The 21,429-nt window shown below is 44.7% G+C and overlaps 1 protein-coding gene across 2 annotated transcripts in view; it reads left to right on the top strand.

Moving 5' to 3' along the window:
- The first annotated feature begins 1,836 nt into the window (after window positions 1-1,836).
- The window catches only part of RIN3 (Ras and Rab interactor 3), a 71,316-nt gene continuing 51,723 nt past the window's right edge, over window positions 1,837-21,429 (top strand). For both annotated transcript variants that reach the window (XM_082318298.1, XM_082318299.1), the window contains exon 1: window positions 1,837-1,990. In XM_082318298.1, the coding sequence (XP_082174424.1) occupies window positions 1,944-1,990 (47 nt within the window). In that variant the 5' untranslated portion in view covers window positions 1,837-1,943. The remainder of the gene's footprint in view (window positions 1,991-21,429) is intronic.

The following is a 21,429-nucleotide window of genomic DNA, read 5'->3' as shown; positions in this document are numbered from 1 at the left end:
TTTTTCTTGGACCTCTGTGCCCAGAACCAACAGATTCCGAGCTGAAATCTGACAAGCCTGCAGTGAGGGATGAGTGAATCTCAGCCAACCAGTTTGTCTAAGAGGAATAAATTCTTCATTGAGTGAGTTCATCATTGTCTGAAAATGACTTCATGAGTTGGAGCAAGGAGCTGCTTAATTTAGTAGAAAAGAACATTCTGAGATAAGTAGCTGAAAATTTAAAACTAGACAAGGCAAAAAATCAGATATGAATTTAAATAATATCAACAATTAAGCACTAAGACACCTTATGGAGAAGGGTGGTGAATGTTCCATCATGCAGCCTTTTAGTAAGGCTTTTTGACTTTCCGAGAGAAATCCTTCTAAAAGTTGGAAGATAAATTTTCTAATGTCAACAGAAGTTACAGGCTTGATCAAAAAACTCTGAGAAAAGTGTCTTGTGTTACATGGAAGGTGTGACTTGATGGTCGTAAAGGTCCCTCTGACTCTCGCTAGCTTAGTGCCAGCAGAATTGGCTCTGTGTTCTACGCTGAGGTCTGGTTTCCTTCGTGCTGATACACTGGCAGCTGCCTGGCATTTGCATTTCTGCTGTGGGCTGTATGGCACAGTCTACTTACTCCTAAAAAGCTGGGAAATTCCTTCTAAAGATAGGCAAAAAGTTACTTTGTCTCCCGTTCTGTTCCACACAATTGTGTTTCTCTGCCTCTGCTTCATACTTCTGCCTTATTTTTTCCATTATGTATTCTTCTAACGTCAAATATTTCCAGAATGATAGGGCTGCCAAATAGGAGTACCACCAGCCCTGTCTAACAGCACATCTGTCGGTCCCCAGCCTCCAGAGCTGGTCTATATTCAGTTGGGTTTCCAGTACAGCAAACGCAACTCGATCACTGTCGACAATACAACAATAATATACAAAGCAAGGGATATACTACACAATTGCTTGCCACCCACTGACTGATGCCCAGCTCAATGCACTTGGCCAAGCATGGGAAGCTGAAAAGCCCTTGACTGGTATAAACACTACTTAGCAACAACTAAAACATCAGTGTGTTATCAACACTATTCCCATACTAAATCCAAAACACAGCACTATACCAGCTACTAGGAAGAAAATTAACTCTATCCCAGCTGAAACCAGGACAACCACTTAAGTGACTCCAGGTCAAATGTGCTCTGAGACTGACTGGAGCTCCACAGCATGGATAGCTGTTCATTTACTAGCAGTCTTACAACATTATATTTAGCTTTTGCTTTAACTGGGAAGTTTTTTGCGAAGCTGTCCTCTGCCAGTGTTAGACATTTCATTTTCTCAGGTCCTGTGTAAATATAAAGGTTTCCAAGCTCCATCTGGTTCCAGTTACTCAAGCAATAGAAATACACATGCTTTAGGAATTTGCAGACGGAGACTTACTGCTTTGCCGCCTTATAAAATCCTTTACAAAGTTCACCATGCTCTGTTGCCTCCTGATATACCTGTAGTCTGGAAAACAATTTCCCCCGAACCTTACTTAAGTTAGAGAAACAAATAAGCTGACAGTCTCAGGCCCTTCTTTTTAATAAGGTTAACCTGCCCTCGCTACTAAATATGGCTTTATAACACACGCACGCACGCACGCACACACACACCCTTGACCACCAAAGACTGCCTCTTCCTGAAATCCCCCGTTCACATAAATACAGGAAGTAGAAATAAGAGAGGCTAAAATCAGACCTTCTTGGTAGTTCGCTTTCATTTCAGTGCTTGTTTAGTCCTCTGCCCTCCCGTACTACTGAGCCTGAAGCTGGTTTTAAACATCCTCCCCCTGCCGCCCTTGAAATACCATCTTCAGTGCAAAACCTAAGGATGTGGAGGTTCTGCTCAGCGATGGAAAGGAATTGCTTTCTTTACCAAGGAACTCTAAAGCCACTGTGAAACAGAAAGTGTCTTAAAGTTTGCTGTAATGATGAAAACATCAGCAGGAGACAAGGGAGCCAGGGATGACTCAGGGTAAGTCCTGAATCTTTAGTGACTGCTCATTTTTAATAACTGTCGCTTTCCTTTTCCTACTTAACAAAGAGCTCTCGGCTGCATTTGTGAGCTGCCTGCCAAGTTGTCAGCTAAACTATCACAATGGTGTGGCATGATTGTACTGTAATTTACAGTATTTCCTTTAGCTAACATGTTCCAGCTGAAAACAGACTGCAATACCTTTATTTAGCTTGAATCTTCGCTATTTAGGGAAAAGAAGGATGAATTCCACACTGCAGTTTAGGGCAAGGGACAGAATAAGGGAGTTCTGTGCTTTTGGAAACGTGACAAATCTTTTCTGGGAGGCTTGCTTTGTTTCTGCTGAAATGCTGAGAAGTGGATAAGGGCTCGTCCCTGTGAGCTGATGGTTGCTCCAGCTCCAGCATGCTAAGGTACACACAAACCCTATCCACAGACTCCCAGGAGACTTCAGGTGTGCTTTCTGTTAGGAAAAGACTCCAGGCTTTCCTTGCTCCTGGCCAACAGACACTGCACCTTGCAGGATCGAGCCCCAGGAAAACATAGTGGGAGAGAAAATGGGTTTTGATTGGGAGGACAATCGGCTGCTGGGATTCCAGGATCAGTCTGGAATCCCCCCGAGGCTCCGTTGTATCATAAAGCCCATGCTGAAGCTGAGCGTTTCTGTTTCCTGTTGAAAACAATCAGGGGAAAATTACATAGCTGTGGAAATCTTCAGTCACCCGCCTTGGAAAAACACATCATACCAGATATTAAGAGTGTTTCTTATCTGTCTGACACACTTAGACAGCCTGTTTCCCACAAATAAAAGCTCCCAGATGTGTCTGTGATGGGTGTAGTAGAAGAAGTTGTATAGGTGGATCGATCTGGGATACTTGCACTGAGTGTGCTGCAAGGCAGTCCCCTTTGACTTGGAGCACACTCAGTCAAAAAGGGGATAAAATTGCTGCTGACAGGCTAGTGTGCTGTAGTTTCACCATAGCACTGTTCCCAAATACGCACATGGAGTGCGGGGGACGGAGGGGAAACCTGCATTACAACTGTCACTGCTTTTGCCTTGTTCAGTTGTTTAAGTGGAACAATGACACTCCTGTTCCAAGGTACAATTCCTCAGTTCCACTTATACACTGAGGGACAAAGATCACACAGCCATAAGGAAAAAATGAAAGAATCCAATCCCTGTAGACTGGCAAGAGGAACTTAGTAGATGGTAATCCAAAGAATTTGCACTTTGCAGATATTCCCTGCATTTGTGATAGTTAAATACTGAGAAACTGGAAGATTTATACTGTTTATCTCTTTCTCAGCTTGTCTGAAAGGAGCCACATGCTTGCAAAAGTTTGCTTTCAGTTTAGTTTCAGGAGAAAGTAAACAACCCATAGACCCTGGATTTGGACTGTAAATCAAGTGGTTGCAGGAATATTGAAGCATGAATGGGCATGATGCATGTGTTCTTAATAAGTTTGTGAGCATCTGAACAATTTAACAGAATGGCCTTTTATTTCATTAACTGATTGTCTTTATTTTCAATCATCTATCTCATCTCCCACTCATAAAAAGGAACTCAGGTATTTAAAAAGATCTGTTTTAACTCTCTTTGTTTACATGCCGCTGTATTGCTGAAGATCCTCAAAATTACACTTCAGCATGCATACCTTGTGGCCTCCAACACATTAGAGAATTAGAAATCTGTCTAAGTGATGTTTAGCTGCTTTCCTGCTATGGTCACATTGAATTAGGTGCCAATTTCACAAAGTATGTGTAGATAAAATCGGTAGCTTTCAAAAGAGATGGTAACACAAGGCAAGCTGCTGATGGAGAATTTGGACCTGATTTTAAAATTCTGTGCACAAAAATTGCATGAGCAATTGCTGAGATTGCACCTTCATTGACCATAGTCTTCAGGTTGTTAATTAAATGGGAAAGCTTACTCACATGCACAGAAACTATGACAGTGCAAATTGTCATAAAAGTACCCTAGCACCTTGGAAAGTATTCATGTATCCATTCCTGGTAATGATTGAAGGGTCTATTCTGCATATAGCAAATCGATAAGGAGGTTTTGCTGAGTTACACCTCTGAAAAGGCAGAAAGACACTGGGGAGAAATCTGCCTCCAGAATTAGTAGCTCCTCAGAGAGGAATGTGGGGAGAAGTGTAGCTAGGAGCTGGATAGAAATCAATCTAATCAAATTCTTCCAAAATGGATTGGGAGAGAAATGGGGAAATTTAATCAGTAATTCTGACCTAGAGTCAGGCTAACTAACTCCTAGGAACGTTAATAAGTGGTGAGATCACAAACCATCTGGAGAAATGTGAGCTGATTGAGCCTGGTGACCATGGTTTCATGAAAAGGTATATGCCTTCATTCCAACATCTGGCAAATGTATGGAGGAGATGATGAGGAGAGCAGACAGGAGCTGAGACAGAGACATAATATGCAAATATTAAGTAGTCCTTTGGGATAATGGCTGGTTCAGGTAGCTGGGATGGGTTACAGTGGTTCTCATATCTGGGGCACCAGACTGCCTAATGAAGTAATGATTGTGCCTCTTTTTGGTGAAATGTCTTTTTGGCACAAAAATCACCATCACAGTTGACGGATTTCATGCGATGAATGTAGACATAAAGAGGTCAAGCACTGGAGGAATCTGGAAACCGAACAACTCTCATAGGTTTGCAGATTTTAGCTTCAAAAGGGACTGTTTTGATTGTCTAGTCCGATCTCCTGTGTAGCAGACCAGAGAACCACTTTGGTAGGCACCCTATCAAACCCATGACTTCTGCTGGAATGGGAGCTTTTAGATACTTGTTGGCCACAAAAGCTTTCTTATCAAATGACTCTTCTGCCCAGGCTACATGTCTGTCTCTGCAGTGGGGTAAATGAATCTAATACCAACATTTACAGGTTTGAACCGAGAAAACAATTTTTAAAAACTACTCAAGAGCTGTCCTTTGTAAAGGACTTAATCTAAGCTTATTTGAATCAGTGGAACAAGTCCTGTTGGCCTCAGGAGGTCTTGGACCCAATGCAAAGTACTGCTCAAAGAAAACTTCAACTTAGAACATGTGAGATGCAGGGTTTAAGTGGGGAAGGGACAGTTCAGGCAACTGGAAACAAATCAGTGTCATCAAATCTCTCTGCTGTCTGTCAAGCTCTGGTACGGGGTACACTTTCCAGTCCTGGGGGATGGTGCTTCTCAGGAAGGAAATGTCTGTCCTCAAGATGCATTGCACCAAGTTTGGGATATTACTGTAATGATACAAAGAAGGAGGTGCTCTCCAAAGATACCTGAATTTGGTGCATCCAGAGAGAAGACATAAAATCTCCTGAAATTCATTTAACAGAAAAGCGTGTTTGCAACCAGACTGACTTGTCAGGTGATCTTTCCAGTGCTTCTCAGTAAGTGAGTACTTGCCAAACTTAGCAGATGCTTTGAGCAACGTTGAGCAGTGATACTGGTGGTAGCGCAGAAGGCAACTGTCCCTTTGTTTGCTAGAGGCTAGACCACGCTGGGAATATTGCCCTTGAGTAGAGAACTCCTCATCACTGCAGTCTCATACCAGTGTTCACAGGAATGGGGATACGAACGTAAGCGATATTCTGCTCATCTCCTTTCTACTACAGTTTCAGCTAAATACACCTTTTCACTTCCTGTCCTAAATGGCTACATGCTGGTTTGTATTGTTGACTTTCAAACCTAGAGGCAGCATAGGCTGCAAAATGTACGCACATGCGTACATGCATCTCTCTTGCTGTGTATGTACAGGTATACATGTAGAACAGCGTGTCCTGGAGAGTGGCTATGAGGATTGCTTGGCACAAATTTGGGCCGGCTCCACCCCTTATCAAACCATGTGTACATAGTCCAGATATCTCAGGCATTGTCTGTTTTATAGCATTTTCCAAATGATAGTAGCACTATATTTTAACTCATCCATCAGTAAATATAGGCGGCTTCCCTGAGATCAACAATATAGGCTTGTGAGACTGAGAAGGATCTCTAAAACGACCTGAAAAATAGACATAAAAGCCAATACCTGAAACCAATCAATGCAGCAAGATTCACTTCCCAGAGTTTTAAATGCTTGCCTGCTTTGATTGCTAAAGAGCACAGAAACCAAAGTGTCTTAGTGAAACTAGGACAAAATATTGTCCATCACAGACCTTTAGCCATTACAATTTTGGAAGGGAAGAGGGCTTTTGCATTTGGGATTAGAAAGAAATAGTTCTTTGGAAGGGTAATTAGAAAGAAAAGGCAGCTGTATGGAATGACTGACCAAATTCTAGGGCAGATGGATCTGTGAGTAGAGGGTAGGTATGGTCATCAAAGGCCCTGTGATGTCTCCGAAGACTATTGCCCTTTCCCAGCTGTCCCAGAAAGGTATTCCCCCTGTGTAGGGAAGAGTGTATGTTTGTTTGTGATTGTTTAGGTTGCCCTTTTTGAGGAATGACAAATGAATTACAATGAATGTAGGTATTTAAGAAGTCATTATGAGATTTAGAATTAGAAAGAACCAGGGGAAAGCACGTTTAGCACGTGTTCTCTAGAAGACCAAGGAGACATTATAATCCTTCTTGTCATATTATCATCAGTACAGAGCAGTCCCACAGTCAAAGGGGGTGGGATGTGCTGGGATGGACCCGGTCTTGGCAGCTCTGGTGTTCAGAGCAGCAATTTGATCATAGATCACTGTACTGATCTGGGGCCTTACATGGAAGGCACTTCTGAGGAATTAAAGCAGGAATAGTTACAAACCTGAGATGTTTGGTCATTAAAAAGAAAAAAAACATAATATTCTGTAGGTTTGAAGTATTCATACTACCAAAAAAGACTTCAGATTTATCTTTCTGAATAGTTATGGATCAAAACGGAGAAAACAAGAATGGTAGAAGACCATGTTTCACTGCAGAAGAGTAGATTTAAGAAGGCCTTCAAGAACCAGCAGAAGCAGTTAATGCAAAGTCATGCTAAAAAGGCAATTAAGTAGCAATTCTTGGATCTCAGAGTAGGCACTGGTCTAAGCTGTCTGCTTAGGCAGACGCTGGTCTGCAGTTCAGCCTGTGTCATAGGTTACCTCCTAATCCTAATTTTGAAATTATTTTTTTCTGTGGTGTTGGGTAGGTATTTCACCATAAGTAACTAAAGTGGAATCTCCAGAGTAAATCCTCATCTAGAGCCAGGTAGGAGCTAGACTAAATCACTCAGTTGTCTTGAATTCAACTTCTGTCCACCCACCCGCCGACATGCACCCTCCAAGGAGCTCCTGTGACCTCTCACAGCTGGCTCTAGTCCCTACAGAGTCACTTTTCTGGTAACCAAGTACAAAATCCACCTGTCTCCTCCTCCAACTTCTTCATCCAGGGGGTTCTGACTGGCTGGCAGTTCACACCAGAGCTGGCCCCCAAGACAGTGGGAGTGTGCATGGATTTCTCCCCAGGGACACTGCAGCCACATCCATTTGCCACAGCTGCACACCGGATTACTGAACCAGTCTGAGGTGAGGGCCCCCTCCAGCATTGAACATGCCCTTATCCTTAAGGAGGATTGGGAATGCTATTGCAGTACAGATAAGTAAAGAAATAGACCCCTAAGTAAATGGTGCTTATTTTCAAAAATAGCTGAAAAGTCGAGACCTCACGCTTGTTGATCTTACCTTCCCTGTACCACAGTTGTCACAGATATGAATAATAACTGAGTAGCAACACTACAATCACCAGAGCAACATAGGAATAGATTAACTGAAATTTGTTAAGAGTTTTTAAGATGGCAAAGGCAAGATGATACTGATGTTTAGAGAAGAGTTTGAAAACCACTGTTCTGTTCAGAGGAGGTACCTACATCGGTTTCTCAGGATTGCAAGATCTATAGCAGGAATTCTGCTGGTCAATTAATTATGTCTATTTTAGGAGAATAATTTGCTCCTGTGGGACGTTTAATTTGAGGATGAAGAGATCAAAATTCTCCTAATCTTGTTTCCCCAGATATATTTCTGCAAACTTTTAGGGGGGTTGCGTGCGGACAGGTAAATGATTTTTTTGCCACTGTGAGTATTTGTTGATCATTATGTCTGAGCTGGAGGGGTCTGGAGTGCTTGTTAGGTATTTTATAATGCTAAAAACCTTCAAACATTAACATTCTAATATCATTCCAGCCCATCTGCCTGTACGAGAAAATGTCGTTCTTAAAATTTGGGCACAGGTGGTACATAAGAGATTTAATGAAGGTGCTTTCTTCTCCAGAATTTGCTACATGAGAGGAGGCAATGCCCTTACAGCCCTGGTGAGCATGGCCTGGGTTACTGACTATGTTATCAGAGCTGTAGGACTTGTTCGAAGCTAGGTCAGTTTACTAGAATTACTAGCCATGGGCCGCAGGGGACGTAGTATGGCACTGGTGGAGTGAAATCAATAGGGGCTGCCCATGAATTTGAAGAGCAAAGTACTTGAGGAGATATGTATTACTGAGTCCTGTCCTGCGTGCATACCACTTGAATGAGGGTGCGCAGCTCTTCTAGGAGAGCCAGCCAGCAATGGAGTACTCTGAAATTCATGGTTACAGGGGCAGGACATACCTATACTGTAAAGTGGGAGATGTAAGGGCGCTGGGCACACCCAGGCTCTGGCATTGATCTAGCTGCACAAAGAGAAACAGTAGCGACACGGCAGCTGAACAGGCAGGCGGGCATCCATAGGAACTATCCGAGAAAAAGGGTGCACAGCATCTGCGGGGGTTAAAACTTGGCTGTCCAACCATTTCTATACTTCCCTGCCAGAGAGGGCTGCTGCTGGTTTGCAGGGTAGAGAAGTGTTGTCCTTGTGTGATGGTTGCACCCCATCTGCTGGGGAGGGGCGTGGGGCTGTTACACAAAGTTGCTCATGTCTGTGCTGTATTTTCTGCAAAGACCCTTGGCACCCCACTCTCCCTTCACCACTCTGTTTGGCATCCAGGATCTGCTCTAACAATGTAGGAACACATGTGCCCACCCCATCCTCCCCCCTGACAGAGGGAATCCCTAAAACACAAATACGCACATGGCTGAGTTGGAGCCATGTGCTGGTGTCAGTCCGGAGTAACTCTCCGGAGCTGGAGAGGGGCTGAGTTCAGAATCCATCCCAGGCTGTCAGGTGCTTGCTTCTCAGAGAGGCAAGGCAAGCTTTCAGCCGGTGTTTTTTTTAACTGTGAAGTTTGGGGGGGTATGTGTGTGAAAGTACATGATAAAACAGCACTGTGGTCAAGCAAGCAACGCTATTTAAGCTGTGCAAATATAATAAAGCTACAAGTGTCACCCAATATGGTAAATATTGTAGCCACAAGCCTTTCCTCTGTCCGTTTTGTACCTCTCTGAGCTATCTAAAGTAGTTCTACCCACCTCCAGAAATGAGATCCCTGCATCAATATACCCTGCTGGAGTGGGAACGTTAAGGCAATGCTTCCCTCAAGATATCAGCTGCAAGAGATTTGGAGTGCTTAGCTCCTTTTCGCCTGCACCCAAAATAGTATAAATCTTTTTGCAAGTGAAGATGATTACTTGAGCAGCAAAGGATTAGCAGATGTGAGCACTGCATAGCTGGTTATGCTAGTCACATTTTCCTAAATAGATATTCTATTAAACGCACACGAGCCAGGGAGTGCTATGGAATGCAGCTCTTTTCAAATAGATGAATATATACATGCGTATCTGTGTGCCTTTCCCAGACTTTCCATCACCTTTCTGCTAAACAGGGAGTATTTTTATGTCTGAGTAAAGGATTTCTGCTTTCTGCATTACTGGTGCCTTTACAAGGGACAAGGTGTTTTCACTAATCGTAATGACATTGTATGATTAATACAAAGCCCTTGTTTGTATGAGAGAATCTCTGGGTGTTTCACAAATATTAAGCCTCCCACCAACCAGTTGAAGGCAGTATCTACTACTGCCCCTGTAAGAAGTGAAACTGAGGCACAAGCTCATGGAGCCGATTTGATTATAGTCACTTACTTTTTAGCCCAATCCCCTGGATCCTTGTTAAGCAGTTAAACCCTGGCCTTGTCCCAGACCATCCTTTAGGTTTGGGGTGATGCCAGGGTCAGAATCCAGTTCTCAGAAAGCCTTTTCTTTTTGGTGGATTAGTTTCCTGCTGGATTACAGAGCTGAACCAGCTTCCTCAGTGTTTACACAACCTCTGCAGCTGAAGCAAGAGAAGCAGTAAAAGTGAAGCGTTGGGAGTGTGCCTAAGTGGGGTCAGAGCACTGCCCTTTCCGCAGTATCCTGCCATTGCCCTGGCTTAGGAGGAGCGTGGAACCACACCCTGAGAGTTGTTCTCTGAGGCAGGGCTGCAAGTCTGGCTCAGGTCATGGTCCTGCAAAGGCTGGGGCTGCTGGTATTTGCTCTAGGTGACTCACTGGGGTCTGTGGATCAACACTGTTCCTGGTAGGGTTGAAAGACCTGTCTTACTGCTTGAAATTATCTCCTGACCATATTAATTAGTACTTTCTATTTGCTTTTGCAATGCTAATGAATTGTTGGGGAATTTCAAGTGCTTTGTTGAAACTAACGGAATACATACAACCTTTTGGATGCTGGGAAAACCTTGCCAAATCTAGGGAATCCATGCAGCTCAGGTACACCCCTCCTGTGGCCCTCTGGAGAAAGTCAGTCTTTTCAAGCCTCTGTCTTGTAAAAGCAGCTTTGGGCAAAGCTGGAAGCAGCTGCAGCCCCTCGTGAACTGGATTAAATTTTGTGCTGCTTGGGAAAATTCACCAAGGCAACAGAGAGAGACAAAAAAATAGCAGAGTTTGGAGACTGACGGCTCTGCTGGCTACCTGCAACACTGTTCTGCAAATTGCTAGCAGACTTCTAGGCAAAAGAAGGTTGTCCTACATATTTGGCTAAATGACGGCCTGGGACCTGGCCCAGCCTTTCATCTTGCCTGCCAAGAATTTTTCTTTCTCTTTTCTCTCTCCTTTTTTTTTTCCCTTGAGTTCTCTCCAAGTAATTTGTCACTCCTGATACCCCACACAAAAACAGAAACCAGGCAGAGCTCAGAGCTTCTCCTGCTGAATCAGCAGACAGGAAAGAGCTTGGCTTTGGACGACTTTCCTTTCTGTCCAGAGGACAAATATGTAACATGGGACGTTTTGGTGTAACTCTGCACTGAGCTACCATTCTAATCCTTTCTAAGGATTAGAAGTTAGTTAGTTTTAGACTGGATCTCATTGGTAACCTTTCCAGCCAAAAGGGAAAGTGACTGTGTTACCCTCCCAGCAGGGATGGGTCCTCTGGGCTGGGAAACCATGGTAGAGATTGCCTGAGGGGCGCTGTGAAGAGCAGCCTGTGATAGGGATGGATGGTGGGGGTTAGTCCCTTGGACTGGCATTCTGGCATCTCCCTTTGCTATTAGACCTAGCTATCTAGGTCTAGCCTGGATTCACCCGGCCTAACTTTAGGTGTTTAGTTGTTGTGCCCCTTTTAGAAACCTGTGCACCCGTGAGGATCTCTGGTGTCACTGGAGAAGAAGCAGCTCCAGGGAGTAATTCAGGATGACTGGTGCCAGTGGGCTAAATCCAAGTTAAATATTTGTTCATGCCTCACCAAGCTGAGCAGGGAGCCAAGCCAGAGAGCTATGTCCAGCACAAACCTCCTTCCACCCTCCTGCCCCCTCAGTCAGGTTGCCCCAGGGTCAGACAAGCAATGGCAGCCTGGAGGTGGGGTGGGTGCAGCACTGATGTTTTGGGGAGGACATGACCAAGGCAGCCGCGTTATGGATTGTCTTAAACTGCTGTGAACCCACAGCCTTTGGTTCATGATTTATTTACATCATAGCTCTGGTGACCAAGTGACCGTAAACACTGTTAAATGAACAAGCTTGAGGCCCCAGCAATGGTTTAGCTGGGTCTGCGGGAGCTGACAGACTTGCCTTGCTGCTTGGCAGGTTTCGTAGCCATGTGCTGAGCTCCCAGCCACCGCAGGGACATTTCTGACAGCAGTTTCTGACACTGCTCCACTAACCAGTCCTTTGGCCCCAGGCTGTCCCACCAGCACAGGGTGATGAGGGCAATGCCCACCCACAAGGCAGGTCGCTCAACTTAGCTTGGCCGACTAGAACACCTTTCTCATCCTTGTGGTGGGGGACCATGCCCTTTCACCACCTTTCCAAATCCCTGAAACATCCCAACAAGACTTTTTCTTCTTCCTCTCCTTCCCCCAGGAAGGCAAATCTCTAACCTTGCCTCAGTGTGAATGCAGGCAGGGATCCTATCAGATCATAAAGCAAGAAATAAATACATTTCTCCAATGCCTAATCAAAATTAAATATGAGTATGAAATAGATGGAGTAAGGCTTAAGGATGACAGACAAAGAGTAGGTTCACAGATTTAGATTTTTTTTTTTTTTTTTTTACTAACAGCACCATGTATTGAAATGCATTCACGCTGACATCGGAAGGAAACCTTACCCAAAATATGAATATTCGTGTGTAAGTAAGTCTGCAGATCAGTGACTGAATGACTGGTTTGAAGACCCTTTCCATGGTACCTTAACTAGAGGGGGGACCTCTGAAGGCCTGTGCTCTGCTCCTTGAGATACCGCAGGATGAAAGTTCAATGGATTTATTTCCCTTGGCAAAATGGCTATTTCTAGTTGCAAATCATGACTGAGATGAGCATTTGCAGGTATTTCTTAGAAGACGGGAAGACTGCTCAGCTTTATGCAAGTCTGTGTGGTTAGTGCCTCGTATCTTGTGCATCTCGTATGTCTACACTAAATTCACTCATAGGATGAGGAAAGCCATTGCTTTTTGTAACTAGTGCGATGTTTCCCGTAATATTTTGCCCAGGGTTTTGGCTCTGACACATCATGCAGCTTCAAATAATTTTTAATACATAGGGTTTGAAACAGAATGGCTTTATTTAAGCAAAACTACAGTATATTCTTAATGAAGTTTCAATTTGGGAATTTCACCCTCCCCTTTATTTTCCGTTTCCCTTTCCTTTCTTTGTTAAGTGAGTACAATATAGAAAAGCATTTTCCGGGTTTTCATTCCTGTCTTCCTTCCTGGCCAGATGAGCTGGGAAAGGGCAAAACCTCTTCAATAGCCTTGGCCCTGTAGTCAAAACGGGGGTGCTCTGGGTTTCCAACACTTCAGGTGTTTTTCAAAGGCACAGAAAAACCCATCTGTCTTCTGCCCAGCTGATGGCTCTGCTGGGCCCTTCTAGTGCACTGACACCAGAGGGTGAGGAAGGTCTGCGACTTCCTTATGTTCTTAGAGCTTAGGAAGTTGTTTCTCTTCTTCCAAACATTTGCTTCTGGTTCCTGCACCTCATGAGCCTTTCCAGAGAAATTAAAGTAGAATTACCCAGCAAACCCTTTCGCAGCTTTTTGTTACGGAAAATGTGCTTTCTTTGGCTCCTCTGACCTTGCCAGAAATGACTCCTGGCTAGGCCCATGTTTCAGAAGCTCTCTTCTTTGCGGCGAAAGGGCCTTGCAGAAGTATAAATCATCCTTCGTTGCCTGCACACAAAGAAAAATCTTTAGTTTTGCTGATATGCTGAAATTCCTAAGAGAATAATTTGGGTTTGAAATAGGCAAAGGACAAATGACCTGAAAAGCTCTGATTATGAATACAGGGGAGAAGGGCTTATCTTTAACACATCGACTGTCTGTTGTTAGTAAGGGAGTAGGCCAATAAAACTTGCAAAGTGGTTTTGACTTGCAAAAGTATGTTTTGACTGAGTAAAAAGAGAAGGACGGTTGAGAAGATATTTTGAGACAAATTGTTGAATACAAAATATATATGCACAAGGTTACATAAAGATAGCAGTATAATTTGTGAGGTGAATACAAGCCAAGTCATGTTACACCAATAGGATATAGTAGCCCCAGTCCACTGTGGGGCCACAGGCAGCACCATCTGCATTAACTTCTGCATTAATGAATGCAGAAAACCGCTAGACTGAAGAAGAAAAAGGGGCCATGAAAGAAGGTCTCTTCCTTCAGGGAATTTCTGATGTTTATTTTTTATCTTGTTTCTGCCCGTGTCATGGCTGTGAGTGTGAGAAGGCTTGTTTGTTAGTAGAGCTGACCTGGGTAATAGCAGTAATGTGAATTAGCTTGTATTTTGTTTGGGGTTTTTATGCATGTGCAATTCTTTGTAATATACATACTTTTGTGTATGTAAATGGAGGGACAGACCTAATGAACCTAGGAAACATAGTGAAGCTAGCAACGTAATAAACATTTAGTTGCACCTTGCTGCTCCTTGAGAGCGCTCCTGCGCTGAAAGATTATTGACAGGGTCAAACAAGAGGCTTTGACAGGGGTATTGCCACTGCTTCACTGTAGGCACTTAAAACTAAGCTTGACTAATTTAGGAGGAGGAGCAGCTCTTCTAGAGGAGCTGAGAGCTGGCCCCTAACACCTGAGATGGGCACCCCTGCAATGGGAGCTCACTCTGAGTGACTAGAGCAGAAACCCAAGCAGGTAATGCAGCTGCTGCAGTTGGGTGGTTTACGGGAAGCACTGCAAGCACCCCCTGCTTCTCCACTCCTCAGTGACTTGGCCCTGCTGCTCACACTGTTAGAGAACGATCACTAGTCTTAATCACCAGGTTTGCGCTCTGATGAGCGACAGTGGTTACCCGTCCCTCCCGACATCAGTAGCTCCCATCCAGCAAGTCTTCTTCAGAGCTGACCTGACTCCTCACCTTTGAAGGTCAAGATTCTGCAAGATTGTGCTCAGTTCAAAATCCAGATAAGCTGAGGTCATGACCTTTGACTGCATGATAGCAGTAATGAAGAAAAATACATTTATTAGCTTTAAACCTGGTAATGGCAGCAGCCAGGGCACCAGAGCTTAGCACAAGCTAAGTTATTCTGCCAGCGAGCTCTGTGTTTTTGCGTAGAGCCTGTTTCTGTGGCTCAGCTAACATCCTTAAAGCCAGCTCAGCTATCCTTGCTGTGCTCTGCAGGCAGCAGTACGAGTCCACACAGTTACTTTGCTGTGATGCTGGTCTATCAGACCTTCAAAGTGAGCCCTTACTCCCAAGGAGTATAATAGCACTTGCTCATTTTTGTGATTAGTTTCTGTGACCAGGGAGGCGAGGGCTTGGTGAGCTGGTGAGTGATTTAAGGGCAGATGAGCTGTCCCACACCTGATCCCTCTGTGCCCACTAGTGGAGCTCCCAGGCAGGGTGATGACTTGCTCCACTTTGGCAAACATGTGAACACGTGCAGGCAGGGTCCTGCTGGGGAGAGGTGGATGCCTGCAGTCTGTGTGTGCAAACCCCTGCTAGCCTTCAGAGAGGCGCGCAGTTTGGAAATCCCTGGCAGGTACAGAAAAGCTCACAGAAGCGAGCCTTCAATTGCAGGGTGCTAAACTTCACTGCTGAAATTGAGGGTACCTGTAACAGAAAGTGGAGTAGGTGGGGAACAGAGAGGTATGTCAGGGTATTTAGGAGACCCTCGGTTTGCCTTACCTTTTGGCAGCTGGAAGAGCTGCTGCCTTGGCTATTAAGCATGCTGCTTTCCAGGCTGAGCAGAAAGGACTAGACATGCAGAGCATCAACTATAGATCAAAGACCAAACAGATCAAGGGTGGACATAAAAGTAGAGTGGAAACAAGGAGAGCAGTGAGCAAGAGGAAGTGCTCTGCCAGCCACAGGCTGTCCGCAGACCACAGCTTGAGAAGCACAACTTCCTGAGCTACGCGTTTGTCACCAAGGTGGACTGGTAACACAAGCATTCTGCAAGGTAGAAAGGACTACTGAGCAGGCAAGCCTGCCTCATGGGACACACTGAGGCTGTCATGTCACTGCCATTATCCAGTTTTTCTGTACATCTGAGAACCTTACTAGGCAGGAAGTTCCCATGGCTTGCTTAACACCCTACATCTTTCCCCTTTCTTTTCGCCTATCAGACAACAAGAAACTTGTTTTTTATTTCTGACTAAAGGGTGGCAATCAGCTGGGTGTGATCTCTGAAGACCTCAAGAACTTTCTTCTCTTTCTGCTTTTTGGGTTTTTCATTGTGATTTTTTCCTGTTTGTTGGTTTGATTTTTGTCGGATCTGTTGGCTCTATTATGAAAAAGCATTTATTAAAGCCTGAATTTTCTGGGAGGCAGTGTTAACATTTGGTGCACAAAGTTAGCTGTTGTGCTCTGGATTTTTCCATGTGTCACTTTGCTGCCTTTCCATCGTCCTAATACTCTGTTTTATGATGAAATGACTCAAGATGTTTACAGGCGATGGAGCTCTCCCTATAGCTAGGTTGGGTGCAGTACCTCAGTTCCACCACGTATTGGAAGAAAGAAATGAGAACCCAGCAAGGTGACCCAAGCCAAGTCCAGAAAGTAAATGAATCTTCCTCCATCTTGGATTAGTTTGATCTGAACTGATCAAGTGAGCACAGACAGGCTGGCTTATGAGAATAACAAGAAGGCATCGAGAAATGACCATATCTAAGATGGAAGCAAACTGAAGCTTGATGTCCTCTAACTTCCCTCCCAGTGAACTGAAAGTAACAGCACATTAATTCACATGTGTCTGAACAAAGATTTTTAATGAGTCTATCTAATCAGAAATGATATCAAACCAAGGAAAGAATAGGTAGCTATGTATGTAGCAAGGGTCTAATGGATAAAACCTTGTTGCACTTCTTTTGCTGCTACTCAGGTAACTCTGATTATTCCTTCCCCAGTGTGCTGGGTTCAGAACTTCATGCTCTTTCCAGCAGGAAGGTGGCTATGAAAAAAAGGGATACAGAGATCTGCCTCTATCACCAGTGGCACAGAGCCCTGCAACCGAGTCCAACTGGGCTGGTTGTGACATGAGGTGTAAAACAGCGCTGTGAGCTTTCTTGCAGTCTTCTAATCTCAGCACCATCATCTGACCCATCTCCACGAAGCCCCATGCTTCCAACTCTCTCTTTTAACCACAGAAATTACCAGCATTGTCCATCTGCTTCCACTGGGACTGGTGTGTCAGCTTCAGGAGCTTCTATCTTTTCCTCCTGCTTCATGTGCTCCTTGTAATCTGTGTTGCTGTGCTTCAAGGGTTTCCACGTGTGAGCTTCAGACACAAGCTGGCTTGTCCTGAATGGTATCTCACCAGGTACCAGGTGGCTTTGGTGCAAAAAGGTGCTCTTCACCTGGTGCATGGAGTTTATGGCCACTTGTCCATCTTTCACCCTAAGCAGCAAGCTAGCAGGCACACATTTTAAAATCTGTGGTGCCTGCTCTGCTATATATATATAAATGTACCAGAGTATCCCTTTCCTTGAGGACAGCGGAGCAAACCCTTGCTCTTGCTTTCTCTTGATGTCTTCTAATATTCAGGGGGAGAAATAAAAGCAATAAAACGTAACAATTAAAAACTAGCTCCTAATTCTTACACCTGGTCTATTTAAACAATGCCAAGACCTTCAGTCTTTACTCACCAGTGCACTACAGAGCATTTGGTTTCCAATTTAAGATTCAGATTTAATAACACCTGATGCATCTTCTCAGATCTGGTCTGGTGACAGGCAGAAGCTGCAAATGTGCAGGAGTGAAGAATTCACCTGACAGTCCCTGCTGCCGTGCACACAATTTCTGTGTGTCTCAGCTGCCTTGGGGAAATTCAGAGTGACCAGGCCTATATGGTACAGCCAGAAAGCCCTTAGTGTCAGCAAGTCTGTGGCAATATTTCTGAAGTCCCCTGCAAAGGTATGCCCAGGCCTGCACCTGCATGAAATTCAGTGGATTATATCCCCTTGCACTTCTGATGATTTCCGGGAATATTCAGCTGCCAAGCGGCTCTAAAGCCGCCATTTCTAAAGCAATGAGTCACAGTGGTGTCATTACTTCAGTGTACAGTCACTGTGCAATAATTCAAGTCACCATTGTCGTTATTATTACTTCCAACAAGCAACCTGATACCTTCTGCCAAACTGGGGCAGGTGTGTGAATGTAATCACTGTGCAATTAATTAAGCTGTGTTGCCAGTCAGTATGCAACACACAGCTCCCTGCATCCCAACTGAGTTCAATTTAGCAGAGCGGCTGCAGAATTTAAAAGTACTTTGCAGTAAGAACTCAATAAAAAAAGTGTAAAGCAGACAGCTTTAGGGCCAGCTTTTCAGCTTTGCATCACACCTAACAAAAATGAGCACCTGCCTGTATCAGTCAAAGGGTTTTACAGGACTGTGGGAGGAGAGAGTTGATGTTATTTCTGAAAACGGTGAGCTTAGAAATCATCTGATGCATGAATTCTGAGTAAGTGTAATAGCAAAGGCCGGCTGCTCACCGCAGCGGCCCCGCAAATCCCTTCAACTGGCAGCACAGCAAGAACCCAGGAGCTGCCTGGGCTCCCTCCTCTCTGTGCAGCTACAGAGCTACTGTGGAGCCAGATTAAATTGCTGGATTAAGCCCTCCCGCAGCCCAGCATCTCGATTTTTGTGACAGCTGTGCCCAGGAAAGAAGTCAAGCATCGATGTCATAACTGCGTCAACTGGTATGTCATGGGTCACAGCATTACAGCTGGAAAAGGTCTGTTTGGTCATTCACTCCCATTTCTTAGCCAGCACAGGATTGGACTCAATAAAGTGTTTGCTACTGCTCTAAAAATGGCATTTTAGGAGATTTGGGCAATGCAATCCTCTTGCCCTCCTCTTGGGAACTTATCCGTCACCTGTTATAACTCGCTGCCAGGAAGTGTCTAGCCTAACAATCCCCTGTTTTAATATGATCCCATTAATGACTCTTCTTGCCTTTCTTTTTTTATCAAAGCCTCCCCTTTCGCTGAGCTGTCCTTTCCTCCTTCTGTACAGGTACAATAACCTGCTTAGTTCTGGCTTTTGAGGGGAGGATACCCCACCGCAGGGCTCTCATCCCTGAGGGCCCCCAAAAGGCCCTCCAAAACTTAGACGATGGGCCCTACGTGCAGCCGCATGCGCTGGAAGGTTAGTTCTGTTATGTTTCTTCACCGGTCTGTTGTTCTTGTTGCCAAACCCGCGTTGCTGCTGTGAGCAGGGCTCTGTCCAGACGATGTGCCTGTCGGAGGGAGCAGAGGGCTGGGTGCCTCTGCCCACATCGAAGCTGGGTTCCCCCATGGAGAACACCATGCCACTGTCACTACATGCCTGGTGCTCAGCGGGTCCAACCTGCTTTGTATTACTTCCTTGTCTTTGTTGATATCTCTTATTTCCCTCCAGGCAATAGGATTCCTGAGCATCAGTGCTTTGCTGGCCCTTTTTGCCTTACATGATTAATGGGTAACAAAGTTCAGCATCACTGGAGCTATTGCAATGCATGTCACCTTCTGGTGCCGCAGCAAGGCATTATCAGCATTGGTCTCCTTTTGATCTAGGTTTCACACATCATTGGCAAGACCAGATTCATGCTTGTGTGATTTGGGGAGTAGCTTTTGCTAACAGTGTTATGGAACATTTCATTATAACTCACCTTTCTTTTCCTTCAGCTCATTACTTCTTTCCCATTACCGAGTACGAATGTTGCCATCCAACATACGTTTTCCTTTCACATCGTTACTAGGCATTTCTTTTGGTTTCTACTGTAAAGAAAGAAACCAAGAGATGAATCGTGTTAACTTCCAAAAGCTGTCCTCCAGTCTTTTACTCTGTATGTTCAGGTGATACTGATTAAAATCATACGCTGTTGCATCTGAAAGAAATTTCCTCACCTGTGTGACAAGCTGGGCTTCTATCACAAGTGAAGAGAGACTGTTTCGCTTATTTCTATTTGCTTTTTTAAGCATGGCTTTCTCATTCTTACTGTCTTGGCTATGATCTTGAAAATGGATTGATTGAAATCAAGATTCTGTGGACTAATACCCTGAATCAGCAACTGGGATTGCAGAGGAACATGTATTTTCTAAGGAAGCTGTCTCTCTAGGGTTGCAAAAGAAAAACACTACTAAAAATAAAAATCTCACTGTTGGTTTTGGGATTTGAAAGGTTATTTTTATAAAAAATAACTTGTGGGATAAACATGCTGTCTTAGGTTAGGCCTTTGAAGGGACTCTCTTTTAGTAGTTTAAGTCTGACCTTATTTGAAATGTACTACTTTAAGATCTGTATCTTTAAAAATAAAAGGAAAAAGAAAAAGACTTGAAATAAGACCAAATCAAAAGAGAGTCCTCCTCTTTTCAGCTCTGACATCTAAGCAGCAAAACTGGTGCAGAAAAACATATTTTGTGTATGTTCTCCTACATTTTCTTTACTTTTAAAATCAATTAATCAAAAGAATGACATGCGCGTATCCATGAGTCTATAGCCTTATCCAGTAAAGCTCTTACGACCAGACCTTTCAGCACAAGTACTTCCACTGACTGCAGTGCTAAGCACATGTATAAATACTTTGTTGAATCAGCGCCATAGCTAGACACCAGCATTTGATACCAGTCTGCCATCAGACTGCAGGGACTAAACATGAACAGAACTAGTTCTCTGTGTCTCTGGTCAGAACAGGAATCTAAAGCAGAGCGTGTCCCAGATCTTTAATATTCTCAACAGCATAATTCCAGTATTCTTACATCTTGTACAGCTGAGAATAAGCTCTGAGACATAAGGTGTGACTGGGCATTGCTAACATGTGGTGCCGCAGGATGGCCCCTCTCTTGTCACTCAGTATCTGTCTCCCATGCGTCTTTTTGGAGCTTCCAATTCTGTCTTTAGTACTGACTAAGAAGATAAATGTGGGAGGAAAAAAAGAGGGAAACAAAGTGTTCGTTTCCTCCCTCCTGAAGGTCCCTCTGGTGTTTATCTACATGTTTCCTGTGCTCCCTCCCATTCCCCTCCCGCAGCGCAGGGAAAGGGTTCACTATGTCTGTGTCCTTTGAGTCTTGTCCTGCAGGACTTGCTGTGTCGTGCTGAGTGACCTAAGGCTGCTTGCAGGGCTGCACCCCGAGTTATTCTCCTGCTGCAGATCAGCCTTTGGGAATCAGCAAAGATGCCTCTTCTGTAGTGGATAACTTGCTGCTGAATGCATCTTAACACATCCTCCTCCACTGCCTGTGCTCTGTGAGTGACAACGGAGGTGGAGGGTTTCCCCCTCCCCATGAGCAGCCCACGAGTGGCTCCCTGGGTGCAGAGCTGGAGGAGCGTCCACCTCTGCAACCACCAGCACCAGCGCAGACTCGTCAGTGGAGACGGGGAATGCTCAGTGTTATTTTTAAACAGTGAGATGTTTTAGTCTGCCTTTTTGCAGACTACCTAAGCTGGGCACAGACGGTAGCTGCCAAAGCGCGAGAGCAGCTGATGGTGCCTCTGGCTACTGCCGAGAGGCTCCGAGAGCGGGGTGAGATACCACACCAGTGCCCATCACAGCTCCTGTGTGATCAGAGAAGTGCTGACAGTGGCATGGCCACAGGGTGAGCTGCAGGCTGCCTGGCCCCTGCACACCTCAGATGGATGCTATGGCTCAGTGTGTGCGTATTCCCAGCTGCTGGCCAGGTCTGCTGCCCC

The sequence above is a fragment of the Platalea leucorodia genome (genome assembly GCF_965183815.1).
Source record: "Platalea leucorodia genome assembly, chromosome: 7".
Classification (NCBI taxonomy): Eukaryota; Metazoa; Chordata; class Aves; order Pelecaniformes; family Threskiornithidae; genus Platalea; species Platalea leucorodia.
This window is presented reverse-complemented; position numbering and strand designations above follow the sequence as displayed.